The 17,193-nt window shown below is 56.0% G+C and overlaps 2 protein-coding genes across 2 annotated transcripts in view; one reads left to right on the top strand and one right to left on the bottom strand.

Annotated features, from left to right (window-relative positions):
• The window catches only part of LOC144602868 (pre-mRNA-splicing factor ATP-dependent RNA helicase DHX16-like), a 783,352-nt gene that overhangs the window by 72,910 nt on the left and 693,249 nt on the right, over window positions 1-17,193 (bottom strand). The window lies entirely within an intron of this gene.
• LOC144602537 (uncharacterized) overlaps window positions 12,875-17,193 on the top strand; it is a 30,699-nt gene continuing 26,380 nt past the window's right edge. Inside the window, exon 1 of the mRNA XM_078415664.1 lies at window positions 12,875-16,954. Within this exon, the coding sequence (XP_078271790.1) occupies window positions 14,012-16,954 (2,943 nt within the window). The 5' untranslated portion in view covers window positions 12,875-14,011. The remainder of the gene's footprint in view (window positions 16,955-17,193) is intronic.

Below are 17,193 nucleotides of genomic sequence, written 5' to 3' on the forward strand. Positions count from 1 at the left end.
CCTCCCTACCCCGACTGACTGCTCCCATCCCACCCTTCGTCCATCACGCTGCCTCGGCAGGGCCAGCAGCAGCATCGTCTAGCACCAGTCTCCCTCTTCCCCCCCTCTCCCATCGGGCAAGAGGTACAGAAGTGTGAAAGCGCACACCTCCAGATTCAGGAACAGTTCCTTCCCGGCTGCCATCAGGCAACTTAACCATCCCACCACCAGCTGGAGGGCGGGCGGCCCTGTCCTCCCATCAACCTCAATATGGAGACTCTCGGGGCTCACGTTGTCGACCTCCCCGTGGTGAGCCCTTGTCAATTGACCCCAGTCAGGGGAACGACGACAAACAGAGACGGCAGAAGCAGAAGCAGCTTCATAACTTCTGCCGCCTCAAATGCAAGAAGAAGAGGCTTGGAGACCCTTGGACCATCATTGATCTGACTTGACTGGACTTTATCTTGCACTAAACATTATTCCGTTATTCCTGCATCTGTGCAGGCTTGATTGCAATCATGTACAGTGTCGTCTTTCTGCAGATTGCATAGCACGCAACAAAAAAGCTTTTCACTGGTACCTCCCCTCTCCCCTCCCTCCCTCCCTCCCTCCCTCATTCCCAACCCTTCATCCCATATTCCCCTCCCCTCCTCCCTCTCCAACCCCCCTGCCATTCCCCTCTCTCCCCCCTCCCTCTCCAACCCCCTGCCATTCCCCTCTCCCCCTCCCTCTCCACCCCCCCGCCATTCCCCTCTCTCCCCTCCCTCTCCCTCACATCCCCATCTCTGCTCCTGCCCTCTCTCTCCCCTTACCCCCCCATTCCCCTCTCCCTCACACCCCCATTCCCCTCTCTCCCCCTCACCTCTCCCTTCACACCCCCCTTTCCCCTCTCCCCTCCCTCTCCCTCACACCCCGCCATTCCCCCTCCCTCTCCCCTTACCCCCCCCATTCCCCTCTCCCCTCACCCCCCCATTCCCCTCCCTCCCTCCCTCCCTCCCTCCCTCCCTCTCCCCTCACACCCCCATTCCCCTCTCTCCCCTCCCTCTCCCTTCACACCCCCCAATTCCCCCTCCCTCCCTCCCTCCCTCTCCCCTCACACCCCCATTCCCCTCTCTCCCCCCTCCCTCCTCCCTCCCTCCCTCCCTCCCTCTCCCTTCACACCCCCCCATTCCCCTCTCCCCTCACACCCCCATCCCCTCTCTCCCCCTCCCTCTCCCTTCACACCCCGCCATTCCTCCCCTCCCCTCTCCCCTCACACCCCCATTCCCTCTCTCCCCCTCCCTCTCCCCTCACACCCCCCCATTCCCCTCTCCCTTCACACCCCACCATTCCCCTCTCCCCCTCCCTCTCCCCTCACACCCCCCCATTCCCCTCTCTCCCCCCTCCCTCTCCCCTCACCCCCCCCATTCCCCACTCTCCCCCTCCCTCTCCCCTCACACCCCCGTCATTCCCCTCTCTCCCCCCCATCTCCCCTCACACCCCATCATTCCCCTCCCTCCCTCCCTCTCCCCTCACACTGCCCCATTCCCCTCTCTCCCCCTCCCTCTCCCCTTATACCCCTCACTTCTCCCTCCCACTCCCTCACATACTCCATTCCCCTCTAACCCTCTTTCCCCTTTCTCCTCTCTCTCTCTCTCCCCTCCCTCTCTCCCATACTTCCTCCCGTGGACACCTCCCAACCCTCCCTTTCTCCCCTCCTCCCTCCCCCCCTCTCCCCCTCTCTTACTCCCCCATCACCTTTCCTCCCTCCCACCTTCTCTCACTCCCACCCTCCTTCTCTCCCACCTTCCATCTCTCACTCCCCTCTCTCCCACCCTCCATCCCATCCTCTCCACTCTCCCTTTCTCCTCACCTCCCTCCCTCATCTCCCATCGCTCATGCTCCCATCCCTCATGATCCCTTCCCTTATCGCCCCATCCCATCCCATCCCTCAAGCTCTCCTCCCTCCCTCTCTCCCACCCCCTCCCTTTCCTCCCCATCATCCTCCCATCCAATCCCTCTCCCTCCTCATCCTCCCATCCCTCCCTTTCTCCCATCCTCCCTCCTCTTTCTCCTCCCATCACTCTTCCATCCCCCCTCTTTCTCCTCCCTCCCCTGGACCCCCCCCCCCCCCACTCTCTCTCACTTCCACCCTCCCTCTCTCCCACCCTCCTTCTCCATCCCTTTATCGTCACCTCTCAGCCCCCCTATCCCTCTCCCTCCCTCTTACCGCCCCATCCCATCCTCATCCTCCCCTCCCTCCCTCCCTCTCCCCCACCCTTATCCCATTCCCTACCCTCATTCCCCCACCCCTCCCTTTCCTCCCTCCTCCCTCTACTTTCTCCTCACTTTTCCACCCCCTCCCTTTCTTTCCTGGACACCTCCTGCCCTCTCTCACTCCCACCCTCCCTCCCTCTCTCCTACACTCCACCTCTCACTCTCCTCTCTCCCACCTTCCTTCCTTCTCCATCCTCTCCTGCCCCTCTTGCTCGTCACCTCTCATCCTCCCATCCCTCCCCTGGACACCACCCACCCCTCCTCCCTCTCTCCTGCACTCCACCTCTCACTCTCCTCTCTCCCACCTTCCTCCTCCATCCTCTCCCGCCCCTCTTGCTCGTCACCTCTCATCCTCCCATCCCTCCCCCTCCCCTTATCTCCGCACCCCGTCCCTCCCTCTCCCCCACCCTTCTCCCTTTCCCTGCCCTCGCCCTCCCCTACCCTCGCCCTCCGCTCCCTTTCTCCCTCCCTTTCTCCCATCCTCACTCACCCGCTCCCCGACGGGCCTGGCTTTCCTCATCTGTCCGCTCATGTGGTTGATGAGCAGGGCTTTGCGGACGGCGGCGAGCGCCAGGCGCAGCTTGTCGCGGGTCGCCTGCAGTCGGAAGATCTCGGCGTTGAGGCGGTTGAGGGTCTCGCAGATGTGGCCGATGACGGAGCGGGTCCTGCAGCATGTAGCTGCCGATCTGCTGGTTGCTGTGCTGGACGCACAGGTCCCGCAGGAAGGGCAGCAGCTCCATCTCCAGCCTGAAGCCCCAGCCCTCCCGCTGGCCCTCGGGCACCTTGTACAGCACGTCCCGGCTCGTCTCATCCGCGTCGCCCACCATGCACACCTTCTGCCGGGCCTCGGCCATCGCCGCCCGCTTCCTGCCCACCTTCTGCTGACGGGCCCGGTAGGCGGCCAGCGGCTCGGGTCCTCGGACATCGCCCCCGGCAGCCGCTTGCAAGTCCCCCGGCGGGCCAGCCGCCGCGCCTGGTCCCTGGTACATGGTGGCCGAGCGGAACGGGGTGTCGTGGTAGCGCTGCGAGGTGATCTCGGTGGCCGCCTCGGCCAGCCCCACCCGCCTTGATGGCCTTGTCCCTCCACGCATTGGGCCCGATGGAGGCCGCCGGCACCTTCACCCCTTTCCACTCCATGGCTCGTCCTCCCCCGCCCCCAGGAGTGGCTACGGGGGGGGACATATGGGGTAGAATTAGGACATTCGGCCCATCGAGTTGTGTGGCGTTGGGCGAGGACGGAAGGGTAAAGGTGTGACCTTCACCAAGATCCTTTCCACCGTCAACCCCTCCTCACCACAACCGTGCCAACTCCCTCCAATCCGCCATAGTTTTCAAATCCACCATCTCCATCCTACACACCATCTCCCCCAACCCGCCATCTCCCTCCAACCCAATGTTTCCCACCATCTCATGATTTCCCTCCATCTAGCTCCAACCCAGCATCTCCATAAAAACCTAATGGCATTTAGGTTTTATGCATTAATTGAAGACCAACAATCAATCTTCAATTAATGGCATGTTGGCGTTCAGCTAATGGCACATTGGCCTTCACAACGAGAGGATTTGAGTATAGGAATAAAGATGTCCTTCTGCAGTTGTACCGGGCCCTGGTGAGACCAAATCGGGAGTATTGTGTGCAGTTTTGGTCTCCTAATTTGAGTAAGGACATTCTTGCGATTGAGGCAGTTCAGCGCAGGTTCACGAGGTTAATCCCCGGGATGGCGGGACTGTCATTTGAGGAAAGATTGGAAAGACTGGGTTTGTATTCACTGGAGTTTAGAAAGATCAGAGGGAATCCTATAGAGACATATAAAATTGTGAAAGGACTGGACAAGCTAGATGCAGGAAAAATGTTCCCAATGTTGGGGGAAGTCCAGAACTGGGGGCCACAATCTAAGAATAAAGGGGAGGCCATTTAAAACTGAGGTGAGAAAAAACTTTTTCACTCAGAGTTGTGGATTTGTGTTATTCTCTGCCACAGAAGGCAGTGGAGGCCAATTCACTGGATGACTTTAAAAGAGAGTTAGATAGAGCTCTTGTGGCTAGTGAAATCAAGGGATATGGAGAGAAGGCAGGCACAGGTTACTGATTGTGGATGATCTGCAAGGATCATAATGGCGGTGCTAGCTCAAAGGACCAAATGGCCTCATCCTGCACCTATTTTCTATGTTTCTATTAACCCATTAACCTCCCTCCACCCCATTAACCTCGTCACCTCGCTTCACTGCACCATCTCCCTCCAACCCACAATCTCTCTCCAACCCTCACCGCCCTTCATTCAGGAATATCATTGGGGAGAGAGAGAGAATCCATACTCCCTGGAAATTGCCCCATCTACTGACCCTCATGATCTTCCCACTATCCCCCCTCCTCACCACCAACTCACCCTCCGACACACACCATCTCCTTCTCATCCCCATCACCCCTCCAATCCCATCCCTAACTCTACCTCCTCCCATGTCTCTCCGATCCAAATTATCCCCCCAACCCCACCTATCTCTCTCACCATCTGTCTCCTATCCTCCTCCCATTTCCCATCTCCCTTCCATCACCATCTTCTGACCCCATAACCTTCCCAACATAACCCCCTCCTCAAGGCCAACCCACCCTTACAACCTCCATCACCCATTCCAATCTCCATCACCCAACCGCAGATCGTGCTACTGAAACTTCCTCTTCAGCCATCACCCTCACTCCTTCCTCACCAGCAACCCATTGCCTTCCAACCCCCACCGCCTTTCCTCCACCATGCCTTCCCGTACAACCCCTCCAATAGAGTCACAGAGTGATACAGTTTGGAAACAGGCCCTTCGGCCCAACTCGCCCACACCGACCAACAATGTCCCAGCTACCCTAGTCCCACTTGCCTGTGCTTGGTCCATAACCCTCCAAACCTGTCCTATCCAAGTACCTGTCCAACTGTTTCTTAAAAGATGGGATTGTCCCAGCCTCAACTACCTCCTCTGGCAGCTTGTTCCATGCACCCACCACCCTCTGTGTGAAAAAGTTACCCCTCGGATTCCTATTAAATCTTTTCCCCTTCATCTTGAACCTATGTCCTCTGGTCGTCGATTCCCCTACTCTGGGTAAAAAACTGCATCTACCCAATCTATTCCTCTCATGATTTTGTATAACTCCTATGCTCCATGGAATAGAGACCCAGCCTACTTAACCTCTCGGAAGAGCTCACACACTTTAGTCCTGGCAACATCCTCGTAAATCTTTTTTGAACCCTTTCAAGCTTGTCAATATCTTTCCTATAACATGGTGGCCAGAACTCAACATAATATTCTAAATGCGGTCTCACCAACGTCTTATACAACTGCAACATGACCTCACAACTTCTAAACTCAATATTCTGACTGATGAAGGCCAAAATACCGAATGCCTTTTTGACCACCATATCTACCTGCGACTCGACCTTCAAGGAACCTCACCAGAAGCCCATCACGACCCACTGATATCCTTGTCACCCAGCGCAGGATGTTCCTACTGCCACCCCCTCATCACACTACAACACCCAATCCCCAGAATCTTCCCACTGTCACCATCAACCCATCATCCGTCCCTTCAGGCCTTCCCACCACTCTCCCTCCAGCCCCCATTATCGTTCCACCATCACCCCCCCCCCCGACCACCAACCCAATATTCGTCCCTCAAGACCTTGCCACCACCATCCCTCGAACTCCAACAATCTTTCCGCCATTGGCCCTCCTGATCACCTACTTACCACCAAACCAACATCAACCCCATCATCCAACTCCCGTTACCTTCCCGCCACCATGTCTCTCATCTTCCAACCTCCAGCACCCAGTCCTCTGAACCATCCCACCATTCAATCTATCCCCGCTAGTAGAGTCCTCCAATCCAGGCGACATCTCGGAGAGTCTCCTCCGCACTCTCTCCAAAGCAACCCCAACCTTCTTGATGCGTAACCTCCTTCCACCTTCCTGGAAGGCCTTCGATCCTTCTATTCCTCTCTATGGTCTTCTGAAACGGATGCTTCACTCTCTCCATTCAAGCCACGCGCCCTCACTCATGTTTCTCACCACTACTTCAGTCCTCTCTCTCCAAGTCCACCGCTCTGATCCGCTCTTCTGCCCAACACCAGCCTCGAAGTCTCTCTGCTTAATTGGCCCATAGTCCAAATCTTGTGCTTGGACCTAGAATCCAGCATGGGGGTGCATCACAATGGAGCAAAGGGGGGGGGGGGGGGGGCACCGTCTCCATGGAAACAGCAGAATAAGAAAAAGGGGGTCACTTGTTGGGTCGGATCAACTAGAGTGCAAAAAGGTTTGAATTGTCACTTTTTCTTCCTCAGGCAGTCCACCAGGGTTGGGGATGTGTAGGAAGGAGCTGCAGGTGCTGGTTTACATCGAAGATAGACACAAAATGCTGGAGTAACTCAGCGGGTTCGGCAGCATCTCAAGAGAAAAGGAACAGGTGAAGTTTCGGGTCATTGCCCTTCTTCAGAATGAGTGTTGGGGAGAGGGAAACTAGAGGTATGAAAAGGTACAAATCAAATCGGAGCCTGCACCAACGACCCAGGAGCCCATAATGGTCCATTGTTGGAAGTGGAGGAGGTGATAACGAAGAGATATGAACAGTGAAACTAGAGGGTTGGAGGAGGGATGGAGAGAGAGAATTGAATGCAAGGGTTACTTGAAATTGGAGACATCAATATTCATACCGCTGGGTAGTAAGGGGACTTAGGAGCAAACTTAAGCCATTCGGCCCATCTAGGCTTCTCCAGCAATCAATCATTTTTCCCACTCAACCCCATTCCCCTTCCCATATATCTTTGACAGCCTTACTAAACAAGAACCTATCAATCTCGGCTTGAAAAATACCCAATGACTTGGCCTCCACCGCCGTCTGTGGCAATGAATTCCATATATTCACCACCCTCCACAGCAAAAGAAATTCTTCCCCATCTTCATTCTAAATAGGGGTGCTTTGGAGGGATACAGGTCAAGTGCATGCAAATGGGACTAGCTCAATTATAGGAACAGTCGGAATGGACAAGTTGGGCCGAAGGACTTCGTTTCTTTGGTGTATGACTGTCCACCCGGGTTTTTTCTGTTCAGGTGGAGATAGGAAATTCCGCGATCAGAGCAACGATGGACACAAAAAAAGACAAAGTGACTCAGAGGGTCAGGCCACATCTCTGGAGAAAAATAATAGGTGGCGTTTCGGGTTGAGACCCTTCTTCAGACTGAGAGTCACGGGAGAGGGAAATGAGAGATATAGAAGGCAAATGGAACAAATAAATGAAAGCTATGCACAAAGCAACAACGGCCAAGGAAAGGTGGAGCCCACAATGGTCCATTGTTGGCTGTGGGGAAGGTGATAACCAGCGATACAGACATCGAAACTCAGCAGGGTGACAGCGAAACTAGTTTGACGACTAGGGTGTGGGAGGAACGGAGAGAGAGAGGGAACAATAGACAATAGACAATAGACAATAGGTGCAGGAGGAGGCCATTCGGCCCTTCGAGCCAGCAACGCCATTCAATGTGATCATGGCTGATCATTCTCAATCAATACCCCGTTCCTGCCTTCTCCCCATTCCCCCTGACACCGCTATCCTTAAGAGCTCTATCTAGCTCTCTCTTGAATGCATTCAGAGAATTGGCCTCCACTGCCTTCTGAGGCAGAGAATTCCACAGATTCACAACTCTCTGACTGAAAAAGTTTTTCCTCATCTCAGTTCTAAATGGCCTACCCCTTATTCTTAAACTGTGGCCCCTTGTTCTGGACTCCCCCAACATTGGGAACATGCTTCCTGCCTCTAACGTGTCCAACCCCTTAATAATCTTATACGTTTCGATAAGATCTCCTCTCATCCTTCTAAATTCCAGTGTATACAAGCCTAGTCGCTCCAGTCTTTCAACATATGACAGTCCCGCCATTCTGGGAATTAACCTAGTAAACCTACGCTGCACGCCTCAATAGCAAGAATATCCTTCCTCAAATTTGGAGACCAAAACTGCACACAGTACTCCAGGTGCGGTCTCACTAGGGCCCTGTACAACTGCAGAAGGACCTCTTTGCTCCTATACTCAACTCCTCTTGTTATGAAGGCCAACATTCCATTGGCTTTCTTCACTGCCTGCTGTATCTGCATGCTTCCTTTCAGTGACTGATGCACTAGGACACCCAGATCTCGCTGTTCCTAACTTGCAAGGGTGACTTGAATTTACCTTCTATATCTCTCATTTCCCTCTCTCCTGACTCTCAGTCTGAAGAAGGGTCTCAACCCAAAACGTCACCCATTCTTTTTCACCTGAGATACTGCCTGACCCTCCGAGTTACTTGAATTTAGAGAAATCAAAATTCATACCGCTGGGTTGCAGGCTGCCCAAGCGAAATGTGACGTGCTGCTCCTCCAATTTACGTTTGGCCTCACTCTGACAATGGAGAGGTGTTTGGTGGTAAAATGGAGAGAAGGCAGTCAGATTGACCAGCGCCAAAATGACTGGTGTAATACAGTCTTGTGGGAGCAGAGGGAGCTCTTTGTCCATCAATGCAGCCTCTGTTAAAACATCTGAAGAAGGGTGCCGACACAAAACATCACCTATCTATGTTCTCCAGAGATGCTGCCTCACCCGTTCAGTTACTCCAGCACCTTTTTTCGTAAACCAACATCATCTGCAGTTCCTTTGTTAAAACCACTTGTGTCACTCACAACCCAATGATCTTTAGCCTTTAGAGACACAGCATGGAAACAAGCTATTTGGCGCGCCGATCAGTGATCGCCCGTACCCTCGCACTATCCCACACTAGAGACGTTTTGGGATCGGGAACGCTCTTCAGACTGAAGTATAAGAATCTGAAGAACTTTCCCTTTTCTCCAGAGATGCTGTCTGACCTGCTGAGTTACTCTAGCACTCTGTGGCAATCATCAGTATAAACCAGCATTGGCAGTTCCTTTCCAACCAATTAACCTACAAGCCTGTACATCGTTGGAGTGTGGGAGGAAACCGGAGCACCCGGGGAAAACCATGGGGAGAACATGAAACCTCTGTGCAGACAGCACCCGAAGTCAAGAATGGCCTCCTCCTGCGATTGTCTATTTGGCACTTCCTGTGACATTCTTCTCCAACTTCCTCTTTGTTGAGGGAGATGATTTCAGAGTTGTGGCTTTGCTCTCTGCTCCCTCCGATGACCAGGCACCAGCAGTTTTGTTTCAACATGGAACACAGAACCATACAGCACAGGAATGGGCCCTTCGGCCCCACAATGTTTGTGTCGAACATGATGCCAAGTTGAACTGATCTCATCTGCCTGTACAGTGCCCTCCATAATGTTTTGGACAAAGACCCATCATTTATTTATCTGCCTCTGTACTCAATTTTTGCCAATTTTAGATTTGTAATAGAAAAAAATCACATGTGGTTAAAGTGCACATTGTCAGATTTTAATAAAGGCCATTTTTATAAATTTTAGTTTCACCTTGTAGAAATTACAGCTTTTTTTATACATCGTCCCCCCATTTCAGGGCTCCATAATGTTTGGGACACAGCAATGTCATGTAAATGAAAGTAGTCATGTTTAGTATTTTGTTGCACATCCTTTGCATGCAATGACTGCTTAAAGACTGCGATTCATGGACATCACCAGTTGCTGGGTGTCTTCTCTGGTGATGCTCTGCCAGGCCTGTATTGCAGCCATCTTTACCTTATGCTTGTTTTGGGGGCTAGTCCCCTTCAGTTTTCTCTTCAGCATATAAAAGGCATGCTCAATTGGGTTCGGATCGGGTGATTGACTTGGCCACTCAAGAATTGACCATTTTTTAGCTTTGAAAAACTCCTTTGTTGCTTTCCGCAGTATGTTTGGGATCATTGTCTTGCTGTAGAATGAACAGCCAGCCAATGAGTTTTGAGGCATTTGTTTGAACTTTCGCAGATAGGATGTGTCAACACACTTCAGAATTCATTATGCTACTACCATCAGCAGTTGTATCGTCAATGAAGATAAGTGAGCCAGTACCTTCAGCAGCCATACATGCCCAGGCCATAACACCCCCACCACCGTGTTTCACAGATGACTATTTAGTTGTGGGTTTTCAGTTAAAGTATTAGCCAGACAATGTACGTGCCGAACATAGTGCCAAGTTAAACTAATCATCTCTGCCTGCACTTGATCCATATCCCTACACTCCCTGCATATGCATGTGCCTGTCTAAAAGCCGATCAGGCAGCACTGTCGAATCTGTCACCATCTCCTCCGTCAGTGCATTGCAGGCACCCACTAACCTCTGTGAAAAAAATTGCACTTTAAACTTTAAGGTCCTTTAAACTTTTTGCTCTGACTTAAACATGCCCTCTAGTCTTTAGACTTCAGAGATACAGGGCAGAAACAGGCCCTTTGAGCCGCCGAGTCTATGCCGACCAGCAATCACCCTGTACGCTAACATGATCCTCCACAGTGGGGACAATTTACAATTTACCGAAGCCAATTAACCTACAAACCTGCACGTCTTTGGAGTGTGGGGGGACATGGGAGCACCCGGAGAAAACCCACACGGTCACAGGGAGAACGTACAAGCTCCGTACAGACAGCACCCATAGTCAGGATGGAACCCGGGTCTCTGGCGCTGTAAGGCAGCAACTCTACTGCTGCGCCACTGTGCCGCCTAATCTTTGATATTGTCGTGGGTGCGGTTGCCACAGAAATCAGGCCAGACGCCAGGTAAGTAGTAACAATACTTTATTCTGCAACAAACACTCACACCGCACTAAAACTTGTGAGTCGAAACACCCAAAGCCCTTTATAGCCCCAGACCACCTGACCCAAGGGAAATGACCCAGGAAGTGACCTAATCCCCCCCGTCCACTGAGTGCCGATTGGAATGACCAAGGGAGTTACCTAGCCCCCGGGCGCCGCCACAATATTTTCATTCCAGGAAAATGGTTCTGACTATGTACCCCATCTATGCCTCTAATAATTTTTATATACTTCCATACAGTTACCCCCTCAACCTCAGATATTCTAGAGAAAACAATCCAAGTTGCAGGAAGCATTTTATATTTCTGCTTCAGAAAAGAGATGCTACAAACTAAGGCTTGGTCAGCTCAATTGATTGGTGGAATGTGGCAGGGAGGGATTCTTCCTTTGAGGAACATGGTTGTTGTCAAGCTGGAAATGGTGCAGAGTTGATTTACGAGGATATTGCCAGACCTCATGAGTCTGAGCAAAAGGGAGAGGCTTGGACAGGCTACTCGTTGGAGCATAGGAGGATGAGGGTGTGAACTTGTAGAGGTGTATAAAATCATGAGAGGAAAAGATAAGAGTAGACGCACAAAGCCTCTTGCCCAGAGTAGCGGAATCGAGAACCAGAGGACATAGGTTTAAGTTGAGGTGGGAAAGATTCAATGGGAACCTGAGGGGTAACTTTTTCACACAAAGAGTGGTGGGTGTATGGAATGAGCTGCTGGAGGAGGTAGTTGAGGCAGGTACAATCGCAACGCTTAAGAAACATTTGGACAGCTACTTGGATAGGACAGGTTTAGAGGGATTTGAGCCAAACGCAGGCAGGTGTAGATGGGGCATGTAGTGTCTAGTGCTAGGTGCTAGTGTAGATGGGACATGTTGGTCGGCGTGGGCAAGTTGGGCCGTGTTCCACGCTGCAGCACTCTGAGGAGAACCATTGAACCAAGGCCCTCTTCCATTTTGGGGTAGCTCCGATGGTTCCCTCAGCACTGTTCAGAATGAGAAGGAAAGCCCTGACTGTGTGCCTCATCGTGCTTTGTGTATTGTGGCCAGTCAACAGTCACCACGTTAAAGAAGTTTCCTGTTTGCTCATTGCCAAGGGATGTGTTTTGAGACTAAAATGGGTCTTACTGAGTTGTTGGTTTTACAGGAGTTGAAGAGGTGAGAGCTCAAACCAGGGAGAGCACTTGAAGGACAGAAAGAGAGAAAGACAGAAAGAGACGGAGAGAAAGAAAAACCCTCTCTCATTCCATCTTTTCTCTCCCTGTCTCTGTCCTCTCCCCCCTCCTCTTACCACCTCCTTTGTATCTACCCTCTCCCTATCCCCCAGGCCCCCAAAACAATCTGCTTCCTGCACCTCTCCACTATTCTCCCATTCATTAATACCCTCTGCTCCCCACAGCTCAACCCCCTCCTCTCTCTCTCTCTGCTAATCTCTTCCTCCCATTATTCTCGTCTGCTGCCTCCCTCTCTCCCTTGATTTCAGCCATCGCCTGCCTTTCTCTCTCTCTCTCTCTTTCTCCCCCCACCCCCCGGGTCCCCGTTGCTCTTCCCCCTCCCCACTGTTTCCTGCGCTTTCCCGGATGCTTTCCCTCTCTCCCGCTAACAGTGGGCGGCGGCTCAGTTATTGACCGGAGACCAGACGGGAGTGGAGGTTCAGGGAGCGAGTCACAAAGGGGGGAGAGCATTGAGCCCCCCCACCCCGGCCTCAGCAAACCGGGCTAAAACCAGGGGCACTCTCCCCAGGGTGTGGGGGCTTCGCTCTGAGCCCCCTCCCTTCCTCCCTTCCTTCCTCCCTCTCCTCTCTCCCTCCCTCTCCTCTCTCCCTCCCTCCCTCTCTCCCTCCCTCCCCTCCCTCTCTCTCCCTCCCCTCCCTCCCTCCCCCTCTCCCTCTCCCCCCCCCCTCCCCAGCCGGGACCCTCCTCCCCTTCCCTCCCCTCCCCAGCCGGGAGACGTGAGCCGTGCCCAGGCAGCCAGTCCCTATTGTCTGCCGAGTGGAGGCGAGCCGAGCCGAGCCGGGCGGGCGGGACCAGAGGAGGCGAGGCAAGGCAAGGCAGGCTGTCCCGGGGCTGCGGAGGGACGGAGAGGGAGATCCGGCAGATCAGAGCCGTGCACGCCTGAGACAGGGGAGTACATTCATCCCGGGAGACGGAGAGCTGTTTACCCCGGGACAGGAGGAGCGAATCCATCCCGGGAGACGAAGAGTGATTCATCCCGGGACAGGAGGAGTGAATCCATCCCGGGAGACGAAGAGTGATTTACCCCGGGACAGGAGGAGTGAATTCATCCCGGGAGACGGAGAGTGGTTTCATCCCGGGACTCAGAGGACAATCCGTCACCGGACACACAGAGCGATTTATCCCGAGACAGGAGGAGTGAATCTCTCCAGGGAGACTGAGGAGAGTTTCATCCAGGGACAGAGGATTAAACCCATCCCGGGACGCACGGAGGGCGATTTATCCCATTGCCGGACCAGAGAACCGAGCGTCCGAAGGGAAGGCGAATTGAAACCGGAGCGGAGGAAGTGAGGTCTGAACATGCTGTGCCAGTCGGTAAAGTGGGAGGTTTTTGTCTAAGAATTGGGGTCTGGGCGCCAGGATCTTGAGTTGAGGTCGCAGTGGAGGAATTTAGGGTCTGGATGGAGCCCTTGGGTCTCGGATTGAGATGATGGTCTAGAATTTGAGATCTGAATCTTGGGTTTAGCGTTCAGATGACGATCTGGCAGATTGGGTCCGAATCTTGGATCCAGGGTTGAGATTTTGGTCCACGATTTGGAGTCTGAATCTTGGGTTTAGCGTTGAGCTCACTGACGCTCTTCGGAGTTTGGGTCAAAATTTTGGGTTTGGAGTTGAGGACCTGTTACTGGGGCGAGGAAGAGGGGAGGCCATCTCCCTAGGTGAAGCCAAGGATGGAGGTATTGCCCCTGAGCTTGTGAGTCCCCATTGATCTTGGGACCAGGGAGGTATCTTGGAGGGGGTAGTGGTGGTGGTGGGAGTTATCTTGCCTTGGTCCATTCCCCAGCGGGGAGAGTGGTAGGGGGGGCGGGGTCAGACCCCCAAACATGACGTCCCTCCCCGTCTGGAAAGCCCAGCTGCTGGAGAGGAAGAGGAAGGATGAGGAAGAGGGCAAGAGGAAGGAGAAGGAGGAGAAGGAGAGGCTGGCCAACATCCCGGGCTGGATGAAGGAGGTGATGGAGCGGAGGAAGACCAGGCTGGGCTCCCGCCCCTGGCACTCGGAGGGGCACCAGGCCGGCGGGGGGAGGGGCGAGCCTCAGAGGGCGGACAACCTGGGCTGCCTGGGGCCCGAGGGGGCAATGGTCCGGGAGAACATTGGCCCCGTCAAACGCAACCCCTTTGTGCGCCAGGAGAAGCAGAGGAGGGGGCCCGGGTCGGGGGAGGGTCATCAGAGGTCACGGCCGGGGGTCAGTGAAAATGCCGGGGTGAGGACCATCCAGGCTGAGGGGGTCACCATCCGGGAGGGTCTGACGATCCGTGGCCCCCCTCCGGTCGGACCCCCGAGACAGCCCACCCCCGAGGCAGCTCTGACCAGGAGCGTGGAGGACCTCAGTTCCTGGGGGATGGGGGAGGACGAGAGGGAGGGACAGGGGGGAGGGGAAGGGCAGGTCAGGAGGGGAAGGGTCAGCCGACTCCTCAGCCGCTTCGGACAGAGGAGGGGGTTCGTGGCTCGATCCCACAGCACCGAGAACGTCCCCCGCCGACCCCCGTCCCGTCCCAAGGTCCCGGTGTGCACTCCCCGGCCCCCTTCCCCTCCCCCGGCGGGCAACGAAGGCGGGACCCTCCCCCTGCTGGGAAATAACGGGGTACCTGCCCATGGCCGCCCACCTCTGCCCAGAGACCCCGAGACTCCCCGGACCCTCTCCCCACCCTGGGCGGGTAAGAAAGGTGAGGCACTCCCCGCACTGGAAGATACCAGGGAGCCCGTCCGTGCCAACCCTCCTTTGCCCAGAGACCCCGAAACTCCCCTTTTGCCGTCCTCACCCCGGGTGGGTAATGAAGGTGAGACATTGGAAGATACCAGGGGGCCCAGCTTTGCCAACCCACCTCTGCCCAGAGACCCCAAAACTGCACGCCCCCTCTCCCCACCCTACGAAAATGGGCTGCTCCCCTCGCTGGGAGATGCCAGGGCGGCCGTCCGTACCCACCCTCCTTTGCCCAGAGACCCCGAAAGGCCCCTGCCGCCCCCCTCACCGCGGGTGGGTAACGAGGGTGAAACACTCCCCGCAATGGAAGATACCAGGGTGCCCGTCTTTGCCAACCCTCCTTTGCACAGAGACCCCGAGACTCCCCGGCCCCTCTCCCGGCCCTGGGTGGGCAACACGGGCAGGACCCTCACCCCACTGGGAGATGCCCATGCCCGCCCTCCTCTGCCTGGAGACCAGGAGACTGCCAGGCCCCTCTCACCACCCTGGGTAAACAACCAAGGTGGGACTCTTCCCACACTGGGAGAAGCCAAGGCACCTGCCCGTGCACGGTCTCCTTTGTCCAGAGACCAGGGGACCCCTCCCCGGGCCCTCTCACCACCCTGGGTAAACAACCAAGGTGGGACTCTTCCCACACTGGGAGATGCCAAGACACCTGCCCGTGCCCGCCCTCCTCTGCCCGGAGACCAGGAGACTCCCCGCCCCCTCTCCCCGCCTTGGGTGGGCAACACGGGCAGGACCCTCACCTCACTGGGAGATGCCAAGGCACCTGCCCGTGCCCATCACCCTTTGCCCGGAGACCAGGAGACTCCCCGCCCCCTCTCACCACCCTGGGTGGGCAACACGGGCAGGACCCTCACCCCATTGGGAGGTGCCTGTGCCCGCTCTCCTTTGCCCGGAGACCAGGAGACTCCCCGCCCCCTCTCACCACCCTGGGTGGGCAACACGGGCAGGACCCTCACCCCATTGGGAGGTGCCCGTGCCCGCTCTCCTTTGCCCGGAGACCAGGAGACTCCCCGCCCCCTCTCACCACCCTGGGTGGGCAACACGGGCAGGACCCTCACCCCATTGGGAGGTGCCCGTGCCCGCTCTCCTTTGCCCGGAGACCAGGAGACCCCCCGCCCCCTCTCACCACCCTGGGTGGGCAACATGGGCAGGACCCTCACCCAACTGGGAGGTGCCCATCACCCTTTGCCCGGAGACCAGGAGACTCCCCGCCCCCTCTCACCGCCCCGGGACGGGGATCCCACCCGCTGGTCCGAGCGCCCAGAGGGTCCCAGGAGGTCTCCCCCGGCAATGGCTGTGGAGGGTGAGCAGGAGGGTGCGAGGGCCGAAGGGCCTCCCCTCCCGCCCGAGGCCGGGGATGAGGTCGGGACGGAGCTTTCGCTGTCGCTGTCGCTGCCGGAGGGAGGAGAGGGGCGGGTCCGCGGTGTCCCCGGGCCCGGCGCTGAAGCAGCCGGCAGCTTCTGGCGACCGCAGGCTGCGGGCGACGCCCCCGCTTCCCCTTCCCCTTCCCCCTCCGAGCCGCCCCCGCCCCCGACTTGCAGCCGGACTCTCCCCGACGCCGATGCTGCGGGAGAGGCCGGCCATGAGGCCCGGGGAGAGGAGCTAGAGGACCCCGCCAGGCCGCGGCCTAGCTGCCCGGCCGCCGTTGCCCCTGACAACGGACTCGGGCCTAGCATGAACAGGCTTCCCGGCGCCGAGCGGGGAAGCTTCCCCCGGGGGCAGCCGGACCCCGCCGGCCGCGGACCACCCCGGCCCGCCGGCGGGAGCGGGATCCCCCAACGCAAGGCCGGCGGCAGGACCATCACCATCAACCCCCGCAAGGCCGCCGGCTCCACCGTCGCCACCGTCGCCGGCACCACCGGCACCACCGGCACCGGCAGGACGGAGAACGGCCTGGCCTCCCCCCCGCTGACCCAGCCTCCGCCAACCGCCACCGCCACCGCCGCCATCGCCCCCGGCAAGAAGAGGTACCCGACGGCCGAGCAGATCCTGGTGATCGGGGGTTACCTGAGCCTGAGGAGATCGTGTCTGGTGAAGACCGGGAGCAGCCGGAGGAAGGTGAGGAGAGTCACGCGTGTCCAGGGTCTTGGTCCCGGGGGGGGGGGGGGGGGGGGTGAGGGGGTGACATACAAACATACAGACATAGAGACATAGAGACAGAGAGAGATAGAAACATACAGACATAGAGAGATAGAAACATAGACACATAGATTCAAGATTCAAGATAGCTTTATTTGTCATCCAATATTGGACGAAATTCAGTCACCCACAGTCCAACAATAAAAGCATTAAATAGG

This window comes from Rhinoraja longicauda, chromosome 19, assembly GCF_053455715.1.
Source record: "Rhinoraja longicauda isolate Sanriku21f chromosome 19, sRhiLon1.1, whole genome shotgun sequence".
In the NCBI taxonomy this organism is placed as follows: Eukaryota; Metazoa; Chordata; class Chondrichthyes; order Rajiformes; family Arhynchobatidae; genus Rhinoraja; species Rhinoraja longicauda.